Source organism: Gallus gallus, chromosome 3 (assembly GCF_016699485.2).
Source record: "Gallus gallus isolate bGalGal1 chromosome 3, bGalGal1.mat.broiler.GRCg7b, whole genome shotgun sequence".
Classification (NCBI taxonomy): domain Eukaryota; kingdom Metazoa; phylum Chordata; class Aves; order Galliformes; family Phasianidae; genus Gallus; species Gallus gallus.
In genome coordinates, this window is record NC_052534.1 from 105243921 (window position 1) to 105264425 (window position 20505).

At 55.5% G+C, this 20505-nt stretch overlaps 3 protein-coding genes across 7 annotated transcripts in view; 1 reads left to right on the forward strand and 2 right to left on the reverse strand.

Moving 5' to 3' along the window:
- EFR3B (EFR3 homolog B) overlaps nucleotides 1-1483 on the reverse strand; it is a 55818-nt gene extending 54335 nt beyond the window's left edge. Inside the window, exon 1 of one of the 2 annotated variants that reach the window (XM_046939409.1) lies at nucleotides 1276-1483. The gene's annotated coding sequence lies outside the window, so the exon portion shown is untranslated. Of the gene's footprint in view, nucleotides 1-1235 lie in introns of both variants that reach the window. The other variant, XM_040698099.2, reaches the window with a different exon arrangement.
- ADCY3 (adenylate cyclase 3) lies at nucleotides 558-14068 on the forward strand. 4 transcript variants are annotated; one of them, XM_015285192.4, is made up of 20 exons: nucleotides 558-1743; nucleotides 5150-5299; nucleotides 7280-7410; nucleotides 7742-7853; nucleotides 8133-8260; nucleotides 8844-9002; nucleotides 9091-9253; nucleotides 9332-9490; nucleotides 9599-9741; nucleotides 9812-9973; nucleotides 10068-10155; nucleotides 10344-10460; nucleotides 10698-10957; nucleotides 11034-11118; nucleotides 11507-11665; nucleotides 11965-12111; nucleotides 12199-12312; nucleotides 12378-12504; nucleotides 12669-12793; nucleotides 13113-14068. In XM_015285192.4, exons 1-20 carry the CDS (start codon nucleotides 1069-1071, stop codon nucleotides 13293-13295), a joined length of 3387 nt encoding a protein of 1128 aa, XP_015140678.1. In that variant the 5' UTR covers nucleotides 558-1068; the 3' UTR covers nucleotides 13296-14068. The 4 variants fall into 4 exon arrangements, with proteins under 4 accessions (XP_015140678.1, XP_015140679.1, XP_040554028.1 ...); XM_015285193.4 differs by having other exon boundaries at nucleotides 11037-11118; XM_040698094.2 differs by lacking the exon at nucleotides 11507-11665.
- CENPO (centromere protein O) lies at nucleotides 13785-20490 on the reverse strand. The gene is made up of 7 exons (NM_001031099.2): nucleotides 20444-20490; nucleotides 19820-20025; nucleotides 18823-18992; nucleotides 18375-18486; nucleotides 17288-17547; nucleotides 16599-16770; nucleotides 13785-15425 (listed from the first exon to the last, which is right to left on the reverse strand). The coding sequence occupies exons 2-7, from the start codon at nucleotides 19965-19967 to the stop codon at nucleotides 15310-15312; spliced, it is 978 nt and encodes a 325-aa protein (NP_001026270.2). The 5' UTR covers nucleotides 19968-20025; nucleotides 20444-20490; the 3' UTR covers nucleotides 13785-15309.
- Nucleotides 20491-20505: the final 15 nt, after the last annotated feature.

A 20505-nucleotide genomic window follows, 5' to 3' on the forward strand; every position in this document is an offset into this window, starting at 1 on the left:
TGAAGGGGTTTCAATGGGGTATCAGCCCCTGTGGGGGCGGTTTGGCCAGCCTAGATGAAGGGGACATACACGTGCGGAAGCCTTGGTTTGCTCTGCTCCTCGGTGGGGGCGCTGTAAGGTGGCTGTCACCCCAGAGAGTGCCATGGGGCTCTTTTGGGCTCTGGGTTTGGGGTCCGTGGCACCAAGTGAGGCTGAAGGCGCTTGGTTCAAGAGATGTGCATCCTCATGGAGACTGTATACTTAGTGCAGAGAAGGGGATGGGAAGGACGGAGCAGGGAGCAGCACTGAGTAGAGCAGGCTGGGATGCTGGAGGGGGCAATAGTGGGAACCCCACCGGCACAGGAGCGTTGCCAGCTACCCAAGCCCCAGAGCAGTGCCCCCCTGCGCTCCCCAAACTTCCCCTAGGAAGGGCCGCGAGCGGTTACAACCCCTCCCCACCCGCCCCCACCTCCCCACCCCGGCGGCACCGCGGTCTCCCCGCAGCCGGCAGCGAGAGGGTTACGGAAGGCGGGGACGCACCGGGGCCGCACCGCTACGGGCACGGCCGGCGGTGGGCTCCCTCCCCCGGCCCGGGGAAGCCCCGAGCGAAGCCCCCGCGGGGCCGGAGCCCTCCGGGATGCGGGAGGAGAGCAGAGGATGCTGCCGGGAGCGGCGGGGCCGCACCTGCGCTGCCGCAACCGGGAGGCGGCGGGGCTGGGGCGGGGGCCGGGAGGGAGGGAGCGGAGCGGCGGGGCCGGGGCAGCGCCGGGGTCGCCCCCGAAGCCGGCTGCCCTCGAAGGAGGGGCAGGGAAGGAGGGAAGGAGGCATCGCGACATTTTTCCTCTCCGCGTCGCTCCGCTCGCAGCCAGGCAGTGCGCAGGGGCTGGGCAGGCCGGCTCGGCACGGCTCCCGGCCTTCGCTATTTATAATCCCCATCGCCTCCTCCGGCCGCTCTTCCGCGGGAGGAGAGCCCGGAGAGAACGGCTCCCGGAGAGGAGAGCGGCCGCGGGGCTCCGCCGAACGGGGATGCTGAGGGCGATGCCCCGCTGAGCGTCGTTTCTCCGCGATCGGGGTGGGAAAAGCATCGCGATGCCGAGGAACAGGGATTTCTCGGAGCCCGAGTACTCGGCCGAGTACTCCGCCGACTACTCGGTGAGCCTGCCGTCGGACCCCGAGCACGCCGTGGGCCGGACCCACGAGGTGACGGTGCGCAGCTCGGGGCCGTGCCTCTGCCTGCCCCGCTTCATGCGCCTCACCTTCGCTCCCGAGTCCCTGGAGAACCTCTACCAGACCTACTTCCGTCGCCAGCGCCACGAGACCCTCCTGGTGCTGGTGGTCTTCGCCGCCCTCTTCGATTGCTACGTCCTCCTCACGTGCGCCGCGGTCTACGCCGCCGACAAGTTGGCCCCGGCGTTGGCAGCGGGGACTGGGTTGGCCGCCCACGTGTTGCTCTTCGCCCTCTGCAAATACCGGCTGCTCCCCGAGCGCGCCGCCCGCCGCTTCCTGCCCTACGTCCTCTGGGTCCTCATCTTGGCCCAGATCTTCTGCTACTTGGGCCTCAACTTCTCGCGCTCGCCCGAGGCCAGCGACACGGTGGGCTGGCAGGCCTTCTTCGTCTTCTCCTTCTTCATCACGTTGCCGCTGCGCCTGGCGCCCATCGTGCTCATCACCGCCGTGTCCTGCGGCGTCCACACGCTGGTGCTCGGCGTCACTGTCGCCCAGCAGAGGCAGGATGCCCTGGATGAGGGCACGCTGCTGAGACAGGTACGGGGACATGGGGACGGGAAGGGGGATGTGGGGACCTGGGGGTGGCATAGGGCGAATCGCAGTCATTGAATCTGTATGGTTGGAAAAGTCCTCTACGATCACCATGCCCAACCGTCAACCCGCTACCACCGCACCCAGTCGTAGAGAATCGTTCAGGTTGGAAAAGACTTCCGAGATGCCCAACCCACCCATCATGCCCACTGGCCTCAGTGCCACATCCCCACGGTTCTTGAACGCCTCCAGGGGCAGTGACTGCACCGCCTCCCTGCTCCAATACCTCAGCACTCTTTCCCTAACGTCTAACCCAAACCTCCCCTGGCACAGCTCGAGGCCATTACGTCTCATCCTATCCCTAGTTAGGTTGAACAGGCCAACTGTGTTCCCATGGCTTAACCCCGCGTTAGCGTCCATCTCTACGCTTTGACTCTAGAGTTGCTTTGATCCGGGCACTCTGAGCTGATGGTGGTGTTTGCTGGATGCAAGGGTGCTCCCCTAAAACACCCCCATGGCACCCATGCCACAGACCTGGCCTCAAAGCCACAGATTTGACCCCAAGAGCCACCCGGGGCGTGTAGACAAATGGGCTGTGCTTTGGCTGCTGGGGAAATTGAGGCACGGTGGGCTGAGGGCATCCCCATCCTCCCTGCTAAGGGGCCCCACTTGTGCTGATTTCCCCTTAAATTGCAAAAATGGCTTAAAAAGGCCATTTGTAATCAAAGCTTGGCAGCAGCCCAGCGTGGGCCTTCCTCCAGGCTCACGAACAGCCACCAGAGCATTCTCAGAAGGATGGAGCCAGGAGAACCGAGTGGCCCCAAGCAGGCACCAGCCCCACAGCCATCAGCCCTGCAGCCACCCCAGCACGGGGCTGGGACCCATCGACCCCCCCAGTGCTGGAGCTCCGGTGTGAGGCCGCTCAGCCCCATGCTTGGGGATGCTTTGGGGATGATCTTCTGCCGAAGAAAACGTAGAGTAACAGCATCCCTGAGCTTAAATGCCGCCCTAGGGATGGGCCACCATTTCGTGCATGGCAGCAAATGATGGGGATGCAGGGGTAGAGTGGTCCTTGGCCCATCACCTCAGTATTTCCTGGGAAATACTTGCCTGGAGCAGCTGGGCAGTGTTGTCACTGCCCCAGAGCAGTGGGTTCTGCAGCTGGAGGCTGACCCAAGCCCCGCTGAGGTCCCCCATGGACCATCCATCTTGGGTGCTACAGCAGGCATCAAACGCAGCGTTTCCAGGCCTGCTGGTAGCACGGCCTTCTTCAGGGGATGGGAAAATAAAAGGCAGAGCTGCAAACTTGTTCAGCACTGGCTGTTGACAGTGGAAAATCCTGCTGGAAGTGCTCAGGATTGGAGTGCTCCACGTGTGCGCTCCATGGGAGGATGCTATGGGAACCTTTGCAAGCAGTGGCTTACCCAGGTTTTGCTCCTTGCTTGGGCACGGCTGGTCCAAAAAAATGCAAACCCAAAGGAGCTGCATGCAACAGGGACTCCATCTCCTGCCTTTGCTCCTGGCACTGCAGTGAGATGGTGACAACGTGCCCGGAGCTGGGGGCTCTGCAGGCATCCCCCCGGCCAGCAGCGCCCGCGTTCATCATCACTGTGGCACGGCGAGTCCGGGGCCAGCAAAACCTTGGCAACGCCGCATGCCTCAGCCTCTGCTTGCTGCAAAAGAGGAACATTATGTCCAGAAATAAACATCATACGCTTTATTATTATGGACATTTGTACGGCTCCCCGAGGGCACCGCTATTAATAGGATGAAGCAGCGGGTGCTGCTCGGGCTGGCGCAGCCCAGGGGGGTTAACGAGAGATGCCGGCAGCTTCTGCCCTGCTCCAGCTGTCCAGGAGGAGCCCACGGGCTGAATGGGGCTGGGGGTCTGGGGCTCTGGGTTTGGTGGTGCTCCATGCCATGAGCCAGACAGGATGCATGGGACTCGGTCCATAGAATCATAGAGTCATTAAGGTTGGAAGGGAGCTCTGTGGTCACCAAGTCCAACCCCAACCCGACCCCACCGTGCCCACTGCCCACGTCCCTCAGTACCACACCTCTATGCTTCTTGAACACCTCCAGGGACGGTGACCCCACTGCCTCCCTGGGCAGCCGTTCCACTGCAGCGCTGCTCTTTTGGAGGAGAAATATTTCCTAATATCCAACCTGAACCTCCCCTGGCACAACTTAAAGCCATTACTTCTCATCCTACCATGGGGTCTCCATCCCCTGCCCATGGCTTCAATGTCACTCGCTGGGCTGGGCATCATCCCCAGTTTGGATGACCCTCACACCTGCAAGATACTGGTAGGGCTGGAGGGAAATGGCACAGTCTGCAGCCCACCTTGGAGCACCTGTTGGATGGTTTGGGAGTCGAGCATGCCTGGCACAGCACAAGGATGTGCTTGGCTGGGGTATATGGCCATGCAATGTGGGGCTCTGGGGTAGGCACGTCTCCATCCAGGCGGGGTTCCCAGTGACCCCACGTGTGCCAAGCAGTGCTGAGCTCGGCGGAGTGGTGCATTGTCATGACAACTGCTTAAAAATAGCGAGAGGCGCCTGGTTTGGGGGTTTCTTCTCCGTGCCCACCTCCAGATGGTTCTCACTTGCCAGCTGCCATGCTGGGGCTTCCCGGGAATCCCGAGCTGCAGGGATGGGGGATGGGCACAAGCCATGAGAGCTGGGCTGTGGGATGCAGGGCTGGGGAGTAGGGATCAGGAGGTGGACACTGAACATGGTGGCAAGTCCCCAGTGGAGACAGGCCGTCATTCAGCCTGTGCCCCGGGATGGGAGGGCTTCTCCGTGCCTTCAGCAGAGCTGCCACCTGCCATCATGTCCTGCCTGCCACTCTTTGACTTTCTAGACTAAACAAACGGAATTCTTTCAACTTTTGCTCATCAGGCATACTTTCTATGAAGGGCTCTTGTTCTTGTTTCCATTGTGCCACTGATGGGGTTTGACCTTTGGGCCAGGTCCAGCAGCATGCTCACAGCAAACAGAATGGGTTTTTATGGCCAGTGGCACCTGTGCACATCCACCTTTGGTACTGCCACCTCATAGCCATGGTTTTAGCTGCTGGGAGTGATGGGAGCATGGACATGCGTTTAGGGTTTGGCCATGTTTTCATTAACTTCTTCACTTCAGCCTCTGCGTAACTGTCCCCAGGGCAGCTCCTGCCCCTGTGGACCCACTGCCATTTTCCAAAACACCTCTGCTAGGTTTAATGAGGCAGTCAGCCCTCATGAGCCATGAGGTCTCCTGTTGACCCCTCGTGCAGAGCCACTGCTTCGTGGCAGTCCCCACTGAGTCCCCCCAGCAGCTATCCATGGCTGTGGCGTGGTGGCTTGCATCCAGCGTTGATTTCATGTCTTCCACCGTCAGAATGCTCTCTCACCCCAACTCATCCCCGCAGATCCTGTCCAACATTGCCATCTACCTTTGTGCCATCACGGTGGGCACCATGTCCTACTACATGGCTGACCGCAAGCACCGCAAGGCCTTCCTGGAAGCGCGGCAGTCCCTCGAGGTCAAGCTCAACCTGGAGGAGCAGAGCCAGCAGCAGGTAGGAGCTGTGGCTGGGGACAGTATGGGGACAGCAAGATGGGGCAGGGGTGGCTGGCAACAAGGATAAGAGGACCAGAGGTGGGAATTGTGTGTCATTGAGGACTCGCCGTGTAACTGTCCTCTTCCAGGACCTCACAGCTTCTGACATGGCCACCTCCAAGCTGTCCCCATCCCTGTCCTCATGTGTAAGCATGTGGCAGGTCCCCAGCTTTGGGCATGACCACGCAGCAGGTCCCTACCCCATTACACAACCACATGGCACGGCCGTGCAGTAGGTCCCATTCATCAGGCACGGACACATGGCATGTCACTTTCTTTGGGCATGCCCATGAGGCATGTCACTGTCCTTGGGCAGAGCCATGTTGCAGGTCCCTAGGCATGGCCAGGTCTCCATCACTGGACATGGACACGTGGCAGGTCCTTGTCCTCAAGAATGTGTTCATGATCACAGCTATACGGAAAGTCTCTGCCCAGTCACAGACACATGGAATGTCTCTGTCTACAGACATGGTCACACGGCAGGTCCTCGTCCTCAGGCATGGCCATGCGGAATGTCCCTGCCTTATGCACAGTTCCCATCTGTGGGCATGGCCATATGTCACATCCCTGTCATCAGATGTGACCACATAACATTTCTCTGTCCCCAAGCATGGCCACACAAGAAGTCTCCGTGTCCCCAACCCCATCCCTGCAGCATTTCCCCATCCCCACCCAGCAATGTCCCCACTGGGATCTTGGCCATCTCACTTCTCACAGGGCTGATCCTGCTACGGGGACAGGAGTGATAACAGTGGGCGGAGAACCAGCACGGTGTTGACAAAAGGCAGTTGGAAAGCTTCATTTTCTCCGGTCGGCATCCAGTTATGAGCCCAGCTAATTTTAGCACCTTATCTGGGGCCTCTCTCCCCATCTCCCATCTCTTATCTGGTTGATCCGCTGCCAGCAATTTGCTCCCAATGGCAACAGAGATGCGTGTTGGGTCCAGCCCACTGCCAGCACTGTGCTTCTCCGGGGAGAGGGGTGGGGAGGGGAGACCAGCATAACACCCACATCACAGGGAGCACCCTGTGGCCTTTTTCCCACCAGCAATGCCCCATACATTAGCTGGTCAGTAGCTTAGAAGCTTGCAAAGTAATTGGGTGAATTCAGGGTTATTCAGCATCAAACCCCAGTGGACATCTCGGGAAATCCCTGACCCCTTTCCTTGCAGCTGGGTGTCACTGTGTGCTGTCTGTATGGTGGCAGTGCTGAGAGCCACCGGGCAGGGACATGGAGCTGTTCCTCCAGCAACGGCCCCACTGTGCACAGAAACCCAGGGGAAAACCCGCTTCATTAACAGCGTTAATTACGCATAGCACAGATCCTCACGTGCAGCCAGCTGGGGGATGCATCCCCTTTCCAGCTGCAGGGCTGTGGGGAAAGCAGGGAGTATGAGTCCCCCATGGGTTTAGTCCTCTTTGGGGCCAGTGCTGCTGTCCTATAGGGTGGCATGTGAACACACCATGCCTTTAAATCAAGAGATCCTTCATGGTGTAGTTGTCCCATCCCCAGTGCAGTTTGCAGGGACATACAATCAGAGTCACTGAGTCATTCAGGTTGGAAAAGACCTCTCAGGTCCCCACATCCAACCCCAACCCACCCCACCACGCCCGCTGATCACATCTATCAATGCCACATCCTCACGGTTCTGGAACACCTCCATGGACGGTGACCCCACCACCTCCCTGGGCAGCTGTGCCACTGCAGCACTGCTCTTTTGGAGAAGAAATATTTCCTGATATTCAACCTGAACCTCCCCTGGTACAACTTGAGGCCATCACCTCTTCTCCTGTCACTAGCAGACATCGCTGCAGACCCTCCAGCGCTGGCATGGGTTTTTGGGCTGACCTTTGCCACTCTTTGTCTCCAAGGAGAGGGGACTGCTCAGAATAGCACATGCACAGTGCACTTATCCTCAGTTTCCTGCCCTGTCCCCCAGGAGCGGCTGATGCTCTCCATCCTGCCCAAGCATGTGGCGGATGAGATGCTGAAGGATATGAAGAAGGACCCGAGCCAGAAGGAGATGCAGCAGTTCAACACCATGTACATGTACCGCCATGAGAATGTCAGGTGGGGCTGGCTCCTACCAATGCCATGGTCAATGGGGAAAATCTCTCAATTTCTTGTATTTAGGGCCAGAAAAGCCCTCAAAGGAGATTGGGGGGGAGGGGGTGTGGCTAAAGCAAAGGGTAACGGGACAGCTGCCAGCCAGACTATGGCTTGGGGCCACTTTTTGATCCAGACATGATTTGCAGAACATCGTTTCCAGCCACGTCCCAAAATAGCCTTCAGGGACATAGCTGAACCAATCGTCGCAGTCGTGTCTGCGTTATGGGAAAAGAAATTTTCGCTGCAAATCCTCCTCGTGAGGAGCATATTAGTAACACCTCGCTCCCCACAGCATCCTCTTTGCAGACATCGTGGGCTTCACGCAGCTCTCCTCGTCCTGCAGCGCCCAGGAGCTGGTGAAGCTCCTCAACGAGCTCTTCGCCCGCTTCGACAAGCTGGCAGCTGTGAGTGTCCCCCCCTCATCAGCAAGGGGATGGGCTGGAGATGCCCCATGTTGTACTTGGCAAAAATAGAACTGGGAAGGGGTGGGGGCCCCCACCATCTGGGCTGCAGTTGGCCAAGTCTTCAGGGAGACTGGGAGGGAATGGAAAGTTGGGTTATTTGTGTCCCTTGTGAGTATGGAAGAGCTCGGCATGGGCAAGGATGGAGCAAGCCCTGCCTGGGAGAGGGATGGGGGGACCCCAGCTATGGGGAGGGGGCTGATACTATGCCCGTCTCCCCAGAAATACCACCAGCTGCGCATCAAGATCCTGGGTGACTGCTATTACTGCATCTGTGGGCTGCCCGACTACCGGGAGGACCACGCCGTCTGCTCCATCATGATGGGGCTTGCCATGGTGGAGGCTATTTCGTAAGAGCTCCTTGGGATATCCCCCTTGTCATTTTTCCCAGGATGTCCTCATCATCGTTTCCAGCATAACTTAGAATCATAGAATGACTTGGGCTGGAAGAGACCTTGAGTTGGAAGGGACCTTGAAGCTCGACCAGTTCCAATCCCGTGCTGTGGGCAGGGATACCTCCCATAGACCAGGCTGCCCAAAGCCCCATCCAGCCTGGCCTTGGACACTGCCATGAATAGGGCACCCACAGCAACCCATGCCAATACCAGTGATAGTGTCCTTGTCCTCATTCCCATTGTGTTCTTGTCAACATTTCCAGCATGTCCTCATCGTGTCTATCGTGTGCTGATCACTGTCCCAAGAGTATCCTGGGGTTTGGCAGAAAGCAGGGAGGACCCAGTGATGGGTACTGATATAGGCAGGGGCTCCTGGTGCCCCACCAGGGTCACCCCATTGGGCTTCTCCAAGGCAGGACGCCACCCTACCCTTTTCTGTCACTTCTCCTGTGCCAAGTACACTCAATTAAGGAAGGTGTTATTGCCCTGGGGTTGGAAGCAGGAGGGGCAGTGAGTGACTCCCATGTCACCCTCCCAGTTACGTGAGGGAAAAGACCAAGACAGCGGTGGATATGCGTGTAGGAGTGCACAGTGGGACGGTGCTGGGCGGCGTGCTGGGCCAGAAGCGTTGGCAGTACGACGTGTGGTCCACCGACGTCACCGTGGCCAACAAGATGGAGGCAGGTGGCATCCCTGGGTGAGCATCTCTTGGTGGGGATGGGACGTGGTGTCACCATCCCAGAGCCATAGGGTGGCCCCAGTTCATGGCACCTCGTGTCCCGCAGGCGCGTGCACATCTCGCAGAGCACCATGGATTGCTTGAAGGGCGAATTTGAGGTGGAGCCAGGCGAGGGTGGCTCTCGCTGCGAGTACCTGAAGGAGAAAGGCATTGTCACCTACCTCATCGTGGTGCCCAAGCAGCCTCTACGCAATGGCATCAATGGGGTGGTGAGTAGTGGCGTGGGCACCGGTGCCACTGTGGCAGGCATCCTTGGCACATTGTGAGCCACCGCCTCGGCCTTGCAGAAGCTGTCACTGACCTCATCCCATGGAGGCTCCCCACTGCTCGTCAACACCAAGGAGCGCAATGGCAGCGTCAGCTTGGCGTGCACCAGCCCTGAGGAGCCTGATGAGCCCAATGCCAGAGTGAGGGGCACCAAGGAGAACGGGGAGGAGGATGGAGAGGTATGGTGCGTGGGAAGTACCCCCTTCAGCTTGCATTTCGGGGACTGCCGTGATGACCACACCACAATGGCCTCAGTGTTCCCACTGATGCTTTGCTTCATGGCACAGGCGGTGAACCCATCCTTCCCCAACCCGCGGCGCCGGCTGCGGCTACGGGACCTGGCTGAGCGGGTAATCGATGCATCACAGAATGAGCAGGAGCTCAACAAGCTGCTCAACGAGGCCCTGCTGGAGCGCGAGTCTGTCCAGGCGTGAGTCAGCCAGCCAGCAGTGCAACCCAGCCCAGCTCTGCTGGGTGCTGATGGCCAATGTTGCTGGCAGGTTGAAGGGGAAGAGCACCTTCCGGCTCTCCATGCGCTTCATTGACCCTGAGATGGAGACACGCTACTCAGTGGAGAAGGAGAAGCAGAGCGGTGCTGCCTTCAGTTGCTCCTGTGTTGTCCTCTTCTTCACTGCCTTGGTGGAGGTCTTCATTGACCCTTGGTATGGTGGGGAGACATTGGGGATGGACTGCCCCACCTCGCATTCAGCCCCGCAGGGCTTCAGATCTGTCCCATTCTGGGTCTTTTTGGGACAGGTTGGTGGCCAACTACGTGACCTTCGTGGTGGGGGAGATCCTGCTGCTCATCCTCACCCTCTGCTCACTGGCTGCCATCTTTCCCCGGGTGAGAGCGGGATGGGCAGCCTCAGGGGGTGGGGACACTGAGGATGGGTGAGGTCTGGGGGCTGCTCTTCCCCCCAACACCTTCCCCATCTATATTTTGTGCCACCCCATTATCCACTATGTGTTCTCTCTATGGCCACGGTGATGTCGTGTCCCACCTGGGTGAAGTCCCTTGTCTTCTCCCGGCAGGTCTTCCCCAAAAAGCTCGTGGCCTTCTCCACTTGGATTGACAGGACTCGCTGGGCACGCAACACCTGGGCCATGGCTGCCATCATCATTGTCACCATGGCTGATATTGTGGACATGGTGAGACATGGGGCCAGCGCAGGAGCCCGCTCTGACCTTCTGTGTCCCAGCAGCCCATAATTGTGCACAGCCCCATGCACAGCCAATCATTAAATCAATGATGTCTGTGCTGAGGCTGGGGAGGATTTTAGCACCTGGCAATTGGGGCGTCCTCCTCTCTCCTGCAAAGTACTTCAGCTCTTGGGGGGACATCATCTCTCCCTGCCCCCCATCCTCATCCTACCCTCATGCCCCCAGCTCAGCTGCCAGCAGGACTACAGTGGGACAGGCAATGGGACGGTGGTGCCACCACGGCCAGGCGGCTGTTGGGAGCAGCCCAAGTACTACAGCTACATCGCCGTGCTGGCCCTGGTGGCCACCATCATGCTGGTGCAGGTCAGCCACATGGTCAAGCTGACTCTCATGGTGCTGATCACTGGGGCAGCTGGCACTGTCAACATCTATGCCTGGGAGCACATCTTCGACCAGTACGACCGCCGCCGCAGCCAGCAGAGCATGTAAGGGGTGGTAGGGGCATGGTGAGGGGGCATGGCCAATCCCATCACCAACCCTATGCCTTGCCACATCCCCCAGCAGGTCCTCACTGGTCCCCTCCAAGTACTCCATGACAGCCATGATCTTCATCGTGATGCTCAGCTTTTACTACTTCTCTCGCCACGTGAGTTACTCAGCCCCTTCAGGAGGCCCCTTTCTTCCTTCCCCCCCGTGTTGTCACTACAGCCCCAAGCCTGATTTCTGCATGCTCAAAGGAAGTACAGTTGGTCCCCAACTGTGGAATCACCTCCAGCACTTCTCCATGGAAGCCTAGAACTACATTAGCACCTCCATCTCTCCCACAAGATTTAGAGCAGGCAGCACCACAGTGGCTGCAGAGCCCATGCTTTCCCCATGAAGGTCCCATTTGCCCCTCACACGAGGTCTTATGTCTCCCATTACGGTTTCACCTTGCCCCATGGCCTCCATCCAAGCCTGGACCAGCCCCACACCAGCTGGCATGCTCCTAGTGCTAGTGAGGCCCTGCTGCACCCATCTCCCCCTGCCTGCAGGTGGAAAAGCTGGCCAGGACGCTCTTCCTCTGGAAGATTGATGTCCATGACCAGAAGGAGCGGGTCTATGAGATGCGGCGCTGGAACGAAGCCCTTGTCACCAACATGCTGCCCGAGCATGTGGCCAGGCACTTCCTGGGCTCCAAGAAGAGGGATGAGGTGAGGGGCACACAGGAACACAGACCTGCTGTCCCACAAGCAGCATCCCCAAGAGTCCTGGTTAAATTTAGTGATTCAATACATTTTTGTTTTGTTCATGGCCTCTGTATCTGGAGAGGTTGCCAAAGACTCTAGTCAAACATCTTTGGTTGGATGGAGGTGATTTCTTGGCCTTGCAAAGGAGGACTGCAGGGCACCTTTATTTTTTCAGATGGAGGAGGGTTGGGTTCGGAGGGCTCAGGCCTGCTGGAGGTGCAGACACATCTCCAGCTGACAGCCACTGTCCTTCCCCTCCCCAGGAGCTGTACAGCCAGTCCTATGATGAGATTGGCGTCATGTTTGCTTCTCTCCCCAACTTCGCCGACTTCTACACAGAGGAGAGTATCAACAATGGGGGCATCGAGTGCCTGCGGTTCCTCAACGAGATCATCTCTGACTTTGACGCAGTGAGTTGGGCTGGAGCTGGTCATGGGGGCAACACAGGGCTTTGCCCAGTGGCCCCAGGTGCCTGAAGATCTGTCTCCATGGCTCAGCTCCTGGATGAACCCCAGTTCCGCTGTATCACCAAAATCAAAACCATCGGCAGCACCTACATGGCCGCGTCTGGAGTGACCCCCGATGCCAATGCCAATGGCTACAGCACCAAGGTAAGGGGTCCCTGTGACAGGGGATGGTGGGCAAGGGGGGCATCCCTGACCCACTGCCCTTGCAGAAGGAGACCCTCTCGGATAAGGAGCGCTGGCAGCATTTGGCTGACCTCGCTGACTTTGCCTTGGCCATGAAGGTGACGCTGATGAACATCAACTACCAGTCCTTCAACAACTTCATGCTGCGCATAGGCAAGTCTGGGAACATGGGGCTCAGCCCATCCCTCCTTCCCTGTGAGTGGTGGGACCTCACGAGGCCTGGGGTGACCTGATGCCCTATCCCCCAGAGCAGACCTTGGGTGTCCCATCTGGATGTCACCAAGCACAGAGGTGACACCCACCCTGCTCTTGTGCAGGCATGAACAAGGGTGCCGTGCTGGCAGGAGTCATTGGTGCCCGCAAACCACACTATGACATCTGGGGCAACACAGTGAACGTGGCCAGCAGGATGGAGTCCACTGGTGTGATGGGGAACATACAGGTGGGACAGCATGACCTGGGCAACCAAGGGGACAAACTGGGAGTTATTCACAAGTGTTCACAGCCTTTGAAGTGCACTGTGCTCTGCGTGGGCAGGGAAAGCACTGCCAGCAGTATGCAGCAGGGCTGGGAGTAGTTGATGGCTCCTCCAAGCTGGGAATGGGGCAAGGTGTTGCTAAAAGTAGGGCACCTCAAGACAGTGGGCAGCTTGGTGGGTGGGTAAACCTGTTGCCCAAGCAGCACATGGGGGTCCAGGCTCCCCATGCTGTGTGCTGGGCAGGGTCCCCCAGCCTCCCACCCGTGTCCATTTGTCCCTGCAGGTGGTAGAGGAGACACACCTCATCCTGAAGGAGTACGGCTTCCGCTTCGTGCGCCGTGGGGCCATCTACGTCAAGGGCAAAGGGGAGCTGCTCACTTTCTTCCTCAAGGGCCGGGAGAAGCAGGGCTCCTTCGTCAATGGCTCATCTGTCACCCTGCCCCATCAGGTGGTGGACAGCTCCTGAGGGCCCGGTGCCTGCCAGCCAGCACAGCCACCGCCTCCCCAGCACCCAGAGGGGTGGCCATGGGGGGGGCCAGTGCCCACCACCGCAGCCAGCAGGGACATCTCTCCTACTGAGGTCTGGATCTGAAACCAAACTTGAGAAACCAACCCCTTTGCACAACCCTTTCCGAGTCCCTGCTGGAAAGTTCCTTTGCTCCATTGTGCCTGCACACAAGCTCACAGCCCTCAGTGGGTTTGGGGCTGGGGCTGCCTTTCCCCAGGCATCCCAGGCTTTGGGGGGGCGGGCGGCAGTATGGCATCCAAGTAGCATTGCAGGCCCCAGCTGCCACGCACTCAGCACAAGGAGATCCAAACTCAGGGTCGGATGGGAAGACACATCTCTCCTACGCGCTGGAGCATCCAGGCTTTGCTGTTAGTCCATACCAAGTTCATCCTTGTCACAAACAACATAGTTAGGAGATCGGGGAGAGAGAGTGCAGTACCACCTTGGGCTCAGAGAAAAAGAAAAAAATACAAAATATTGTGTATTTCTGATATATAAATATATATACATAAGAGTACAGATTGACATTTATATTTTTAACTGTGCCTGTTCGCCCCCCGTGCACGCTGTGGTCAGCTGCTGTCACTGCTTGATGGAAGAGAGGACCTGGGACTGGCTGAGAAGGGACTGTGTTATTCAGCATGACACCGCCAGGGCCAGGGGGAGAAGGGAGGCACACAGAGTGTAATTATGCCACTAGTTTCTTGAATAGAAAGCAGTTGAATTTCAAAGTCTGGTTCTGCGTCTGCTGTGTTCTGGGGTTGTGGGGATGGTGAGAAGGGCTTCACCACCTCTTCAAAGGGGATACTGGGTTTGGAGGGGCTCCCAAAGGGGAGGTTGATGCCTCTGGTGGCTTTTGCTCCTTTCTCTTGTTGCAGAGTATCAAAACACTGGAAATCACAGAAAGAATGATACAAGATTTTGATCCCTACCCCATTACTCAATTCCCAGAGCCATCAGGGAATTGTTACCTGGAGCTGCAACATCTGAAAACCAGAGGTTATGTATAAAAAGGTTGATTTGGACAAGGCTTAAACTACAGAAAAAAAAAATTAAAAGCAAACTATGAACTTTCCACATGCAGTGTTGGCACAAAAACAGGGCAGGAGAAAATCCTGTTGTCCCAAGCATGTGCTATAAGTCTAGAAAAATCAATAGGGAAACATTCTTTAAAATACCACAGTAAAAGTTCTGTTACTGAAATTAACACGTTGAAAGAGTGCTCGTAAAAGTGCAGCAAGCTTTTAAGATCTGATCCAAACTTGGAAGCACAAAGATGGGATGCCAGGAAAGTTCTGCCATGACAGGAAGAAAACAGGATGTCCAAAGCCACCGCTGGTGCGAAGTCTTCTGGAAAGCTCAATACTAATGTGCTGGGGGACAGTTAATGCAGCCTACGTGAGGGCACGGGCTGCTGCTGGCAAAATTAACCCTCACCTCTGTCCAGGGAAGGTTCAGTGGCTGCCATAACAATCCCAGTTGTCCTCCAGCCTTTACCAGTTTCTAACGTGAAGTCCTTTCCAGGTTGTTATAAAGCAGGGCAAGATTACTCCGCTTGCTCCCTGCTGTCTGAGTTCTGCTGCCTGGATACATGCAGTGGTGAGCTGTAGGGTTCTTGTTCCAAAAGGTTTTCCGAGCTGTTGAAGTTTTAATACAGCCTCTCCTTCTAATTGTGAGACATTCTCCATAGCTGTGGAGCTCTGGGGCACCAAACACAGCGATGCACCACGAGCAGGAATTAAATGACAAGCGAGAAGCAGAGTGCTGAGGAAAGATTACCTGCAATAGACACCCAAAATCATCAAGGAAATATTGCTCTCAAGATTCAAACTGGGCCAATTGCTCCTCCGGGAGGTTCCCAGCAGCAGTGCCACAGTCCATGGCAAACGTTTGCATTTTGAGAGCACTCCCCGCGGGCAGAAGAAGTCAGGAGAGGCACGTTACTGAGGAGAGCCAAGGTAGCTTACGGTGCTCAATTTTGGCTTTCTTTAGCATTGATGAGCGAGTCGAAGGCCTTGTGCAGAGCCATGTGTCGAAATGCATTTGAGTGAGCTGCTGCCATCTCTGCTAGCAATGGAAGAGTGCCAGCTAGGAGACAGAAGTAGATGGATCAGTGGGGAAAGGAACACATATTTTACCACCATAAAAATATTTGCTTCTCGTTCTTCCCTTGCCCCTAGGGAGTTTTCTCCCTGGCCACAGTTTTTCTTCTCATAACCCTTCTTTCTCCTTCCTAACCCTTTGTGTCCTGCGTCTCCCCCAGGGGAACTGAACTGCTGCAGAGCACAAGCAGCTCAAGAAACACTGTGAGCTGAAGGGCTGCTCGTGAGGGGACAACAGTGTGGAAGCACCTCAACCACCCAGCTGCCTTATCAGCTCAAAAGGCACTGCAGTTTTTGAGCAAGGGCAGAAGTTCACCTATAAAGGGTCCGTTTCTGTGGGGAAAGGAAAGGAGGAGCTGTTGACACAGTACACAACAACTCCTGCTGCCTAACTGCAACCCAAGGAGCGTCACAGTTGGGTTCTGCTGCCAGAGGGAGGCCTCAGACATGACTGCTGGCAGAGTGATTACAAGCCCGAGCTGCTCTGCTCAGAGCTCCATCTAGCTTCGCAGCCTAGCCAGCCTACATGGGCAGGTGAATGGGATGTGAGGTGGCTCAGACAGGCCCACAGCTCTGCACAACCACAAGGAAGAGATAGGAAAATGCCTCCTCAGCTCAGTTGGGCACTTGCAGTAATTAGCCATATAACAGTGCAGATCAGGATTAAGCCGTGCCATATTGCTAAGGCTGCAGGAGACGCTCAGTATCAGCCAGTCTGTATGACACCAGGAGGAGGTAGCATCATTCAAAAGACAGGGGAGTAAGTGGTATCAGGAAAGGTTTGCAGGCAGAGATCTTTGTTAGGAGCATTTCACAATATCACTGACACTTTGAAAGAGGTTGTAAATCTCCCCCCTGCTACTGTATGCCAGCACACCTAACGAACGGTACAACGTGGCTAATTAGGGCCTGGCTGCACAGTGTGAGATATCCCAACAGTAGGCCTCGGTGTCCACCTTTATCATTTCTCTAATTGCACTGAAAGAAATTTCTCATGCTATTAAGATCCTGTCTTATTTCCCTGTCACTAACCCCCGTGCTTCCTCCCAGAGAAATATGACAGCATGCTTCTTTCTGTCCCCAAACTGAACTAGTGAAAAACTCATCCGCTGCAGTATGACCTGCCCTCCCCACACAGACACCTGCACTGCCCACTTACGTGTACAAGAAATGATGGCTTCAGTAGGGAGGCTGCAGCAGAGGTCTCCATAAAGCAGTCTCACGTTGAATGGAAAGGTCTTGCTGTTACTTGACACGGTGTAATTAAAGACCAGCAAGTTACACAAAGAATTCCTCTGCAAAGTTCCATCTATGTGGTCTGAAAAGTGCTCCTGAAGGGACAAAGACAACTTCTGAAAGACAAAGCTAGGGCAGGAGTCCATCAGCATGGGGCTGGGAGTTAACAAAGGACAGTGCCCCCACCCCAGGCTGGCATGCCCTGGGGTAGCTGTACCTCGAGCAAGCTTTGAGAGGGAAAGTCTGAAATAAACAAGTGCTCATCTACATCTTTAAGTCACACCCTCCAGAGGGAGGTCACACCCTCCTTTTGCAAAAGCACAGCTCCTTCAGTTTAGGGACCTCAGAGGAAGAGGACAGCTTTCCTTGCACTTGGCTGTGTATTTTAAACGAGCCACAAGATATCCAAATACACACACACTAATGACACAGGCAATGGAGTTTATAGTCACGCAGTCATTTGCTATGCTCTGAAAACCAGAATGGCGAGTGCTCCATATAAAGAAAACCACTTAGATTTCCCCCAGCACTCCAGAGCTGTGCACAATCATTAACGTTTGGTATATAAAAGGCAAGAAGATAGGCGTGCATTGTTGCTGTGACTACTGGTACCTCCAACTGGTCTGCCTGGTGCCTCCGCCCAACGTAAGCGTTCAGGTGGTCTGAAAGGACAGACAGGAAGCGCCTGATGTCCGTCTGCAGGTACTTCTTGGCTATCTGCTCCAGGGGGATGAAGACGGGGACAGAGTGGCGTTGAATCTTCACCAGCGGCTTGATGAGGAGGTCCACGTAATAGGAGTCCAGGTAGGTGCCTTCATAAGCAGTGCTGATGCAGAAACACACTCCCTGTTTGGTCAGTTTCCCACTGATCCCTTGGGTGCAGAGAAAGAGGTTTTACTGAGCACTAATAGAAACTTGTCGCCTCAAGGAAGCTTTGCTGGGACAGCACAGGCTGCAGGGGCTGTATGCTCTTAGCACGGCAGCCTGGGGAGGTCCCTGGGAGGATTAAGGACTTGCAAGAGTTCAGGGACATAAAACACAGCAACCTTTTACGAAGGGACATCAGATAAATTCAAGCAGCTTAAAGGCAGATTAAATTGTCACTAACTGAACTATGCTGGCACTTCCAAACTCAGTCCTGGCTCCCACAGTGCAGAACAGGCTGCCCTAAGTGAAAGAGAACAGCCCCAAAAAGAGTGGCAGAAGGGCTCACGGACTCAACCCAAGCTCACCAACATAAGACTTGTATTCCCGCACTGTCCTTCTATTGACTGGAACAGAGTGCAAAGGTGACTTGCAATGGAAACAAATAAAAAAGTAAATATAAAACCAAGTTCAGGAATAACTGAAAAGAGGGTGCTGGCATTTTAAGCTTGCTTGAAAGACCCAAACCCTTGAATATTTAACCCAATGCCCAAAGATTTTATTAAGACTAAGGTATTTACATGCTTCCTAAAATCTAGATCTTAGTCCAAATGATGCAGCTGTAAGCAAGAGTTTCTGCAGAAACCCAGAAGCCTTCTCTGAGAGGCAGAGAACTGCAGTGTTACTGCTCTTCCTATGCTTTGAGTGAAGGCTTCAAGCACAACACAAGCAGCATTAATAGGGAAACTGCACTTCGCATCAAATTCATTATTCAAAATTCAGCACCCCAAAAATGCAGCCATCAGTAGAATGCATGCAAGCCATGAGGCATTACCTGTGAGGTAAAAGACCTGCAGCATGGCCTTAAGGCTCTTCACTTTCCACTCCAAAACAGTCTGAGCACTGGGCTGTGCTGGATCTGCCATGACTCCTTCCTTGTCAAGAAGCTACAAAAGCCAAAAGATGAGACAGGTCAGAAATTGATGACACCAAACATGTCACCTGCAGGGAACACACTCAAGCTACAGAGAGATAACTCAGCTCTGAGAAGTGTGAGGCAGCATTTCAAGCTGAAGAAGGAAAAAAGTTCAGAAACAGCCATACAACCTCAAAGCATAAAGATCCAGCAGTCCTGGACTACATTGTACTGAGAACAGTGGATGCCAGGACTGTATATCACTTAAGAAGAGAAAATAAATTAATAACCTCAATAAATCCATGCTGCAAGAGCAGGAGCATACCAGAGGCCCTCTGTCAGATCTCTGCAGCAAGCCATTTCTCACCCTCTTTTCCTGCAGCTCCACTTTAGCCCGCAGTTCATCCCTCCGGGCTCTCAGCTCCTGCACTCTGGCTTTCAATCTGTCGAGCTTCTTTTCTTGCTGCTCCTTCTCTTCTTGCTTCAGGCCTAACTCATGAGCCTGTGCCTCCAGCATTTCCAGATAACCTAAGACCCCTGCAAGGAACAGCAACACATGCTCAAAAATCCAGCTGTCAATAGTAAGCATCTGCACAGTGCAACCCAAACCAAAGTTGACCCAGTATAGATACTCAAAGAAATTATTTACAACTCCTCAGGGGCAGAGGACAGGCAATGACCTGCTTTAGGGAATTTTAAACACCAAGACTGAATGCCAGCAGGCAACAAAGACCAGGTGTTTCCCATACTAGCTAGCTAACATCCTGAGAAGCAGAGTAAGCTATCAAATACACAGCCCTGCACAGATGTGCAACCTCCAGTTTCATTTCTAACCATGAGTAGCTTGTCTGGTGTGCCTATACTCTAAATATGGGACAAATCATAACAAGACAGGGTGTCACTCTTGGTCCCAAGCTCCTGTGAGAGAACATATTTGGACAGAATCATAGAATCAACCAGGTTGGAAAAGACCTCTAAGATCACCAAGCTCAACCCCAACCCTTCCCCACCATGCCTACTGCCCACGTCCCTCAGTGCCACATCCCCACAGTTCTGGAACACCTCCAGGGACGGTGACCCCACCACCTCCCTGGGCAGCTGTGCCACTGCAGCATTGCTCCTTTGGAGAATAAACATTTCCTAAAACCCGACATGAACCTTCCCTGCTGCAGCTTGAGGCCATCACCTCTCGTCCTATCACTGTTACCTGGGAGCAGAGGACAATCCTCATCTCAACACAACCACCTTTCAGGGAGTTGGAGAGAACTATAAGGTCTCCCCTGGGCCCCCTCTGTTCCAGACTGACCTCTGCCCCAACTCTGTAGCACTGCACACCATGCAGAATGTGACCTTTACAAGCTCACCATCTCCTGAGTAAACTTTCCCTCTTTCCACCTTCCCCTGTGCAAGTGGGGCTGCAGGCATTCGCCCTCCTCCATCCCGGGAGGCAGCAGTGAGAGATCTTCCACACAGGGCATTTTCCTTCTCATTGCTGTTATGTTCTTCCTCCATGAAGCCTGGGGGCAGGTCTGGCTCCGGGGTTGGCCTCACACAAGGACAGTCCTGAGGGCTGAAACAGCACGTTATAAACTTCCATCCCTTTATATACCCTCATACGTCCCCATGTCCTCACACGCCCTTTTACACCAGCCTCAAGGAGGTGACAGGAATCCCTCGGGCTGTCCCCATATGGGACCAGGGAGGTGACAGGCAAACTAGGGACCCCATAAAGGGGGAGACAGGAGGATAAGGAGGGGAAGCAGGGCCTGCGGACTCCCATTGAGGGGTCAGTGGGACAGAGCAGAGCGGCCTCCAGAGGATAGCAAACAAGGAGCGGCTCCCAGGGAGACCGGGGGAGAGGGCGGGAGCCGAGCAACCTAAGGACCCTTCGCGAGGAAGATCTGTGGGGTTAAGGAACGCGGGAACCCCCGCCGATAGGGGGTCGGGACGCCCTGACCCGCTGCCCAGCCCCAGAGCCCCGCTCTCACCTCAGCGCTCAAACTTCGCGCTCCGGCGCCACCGGAACTACGTCACCACCGCTCCCCTCACG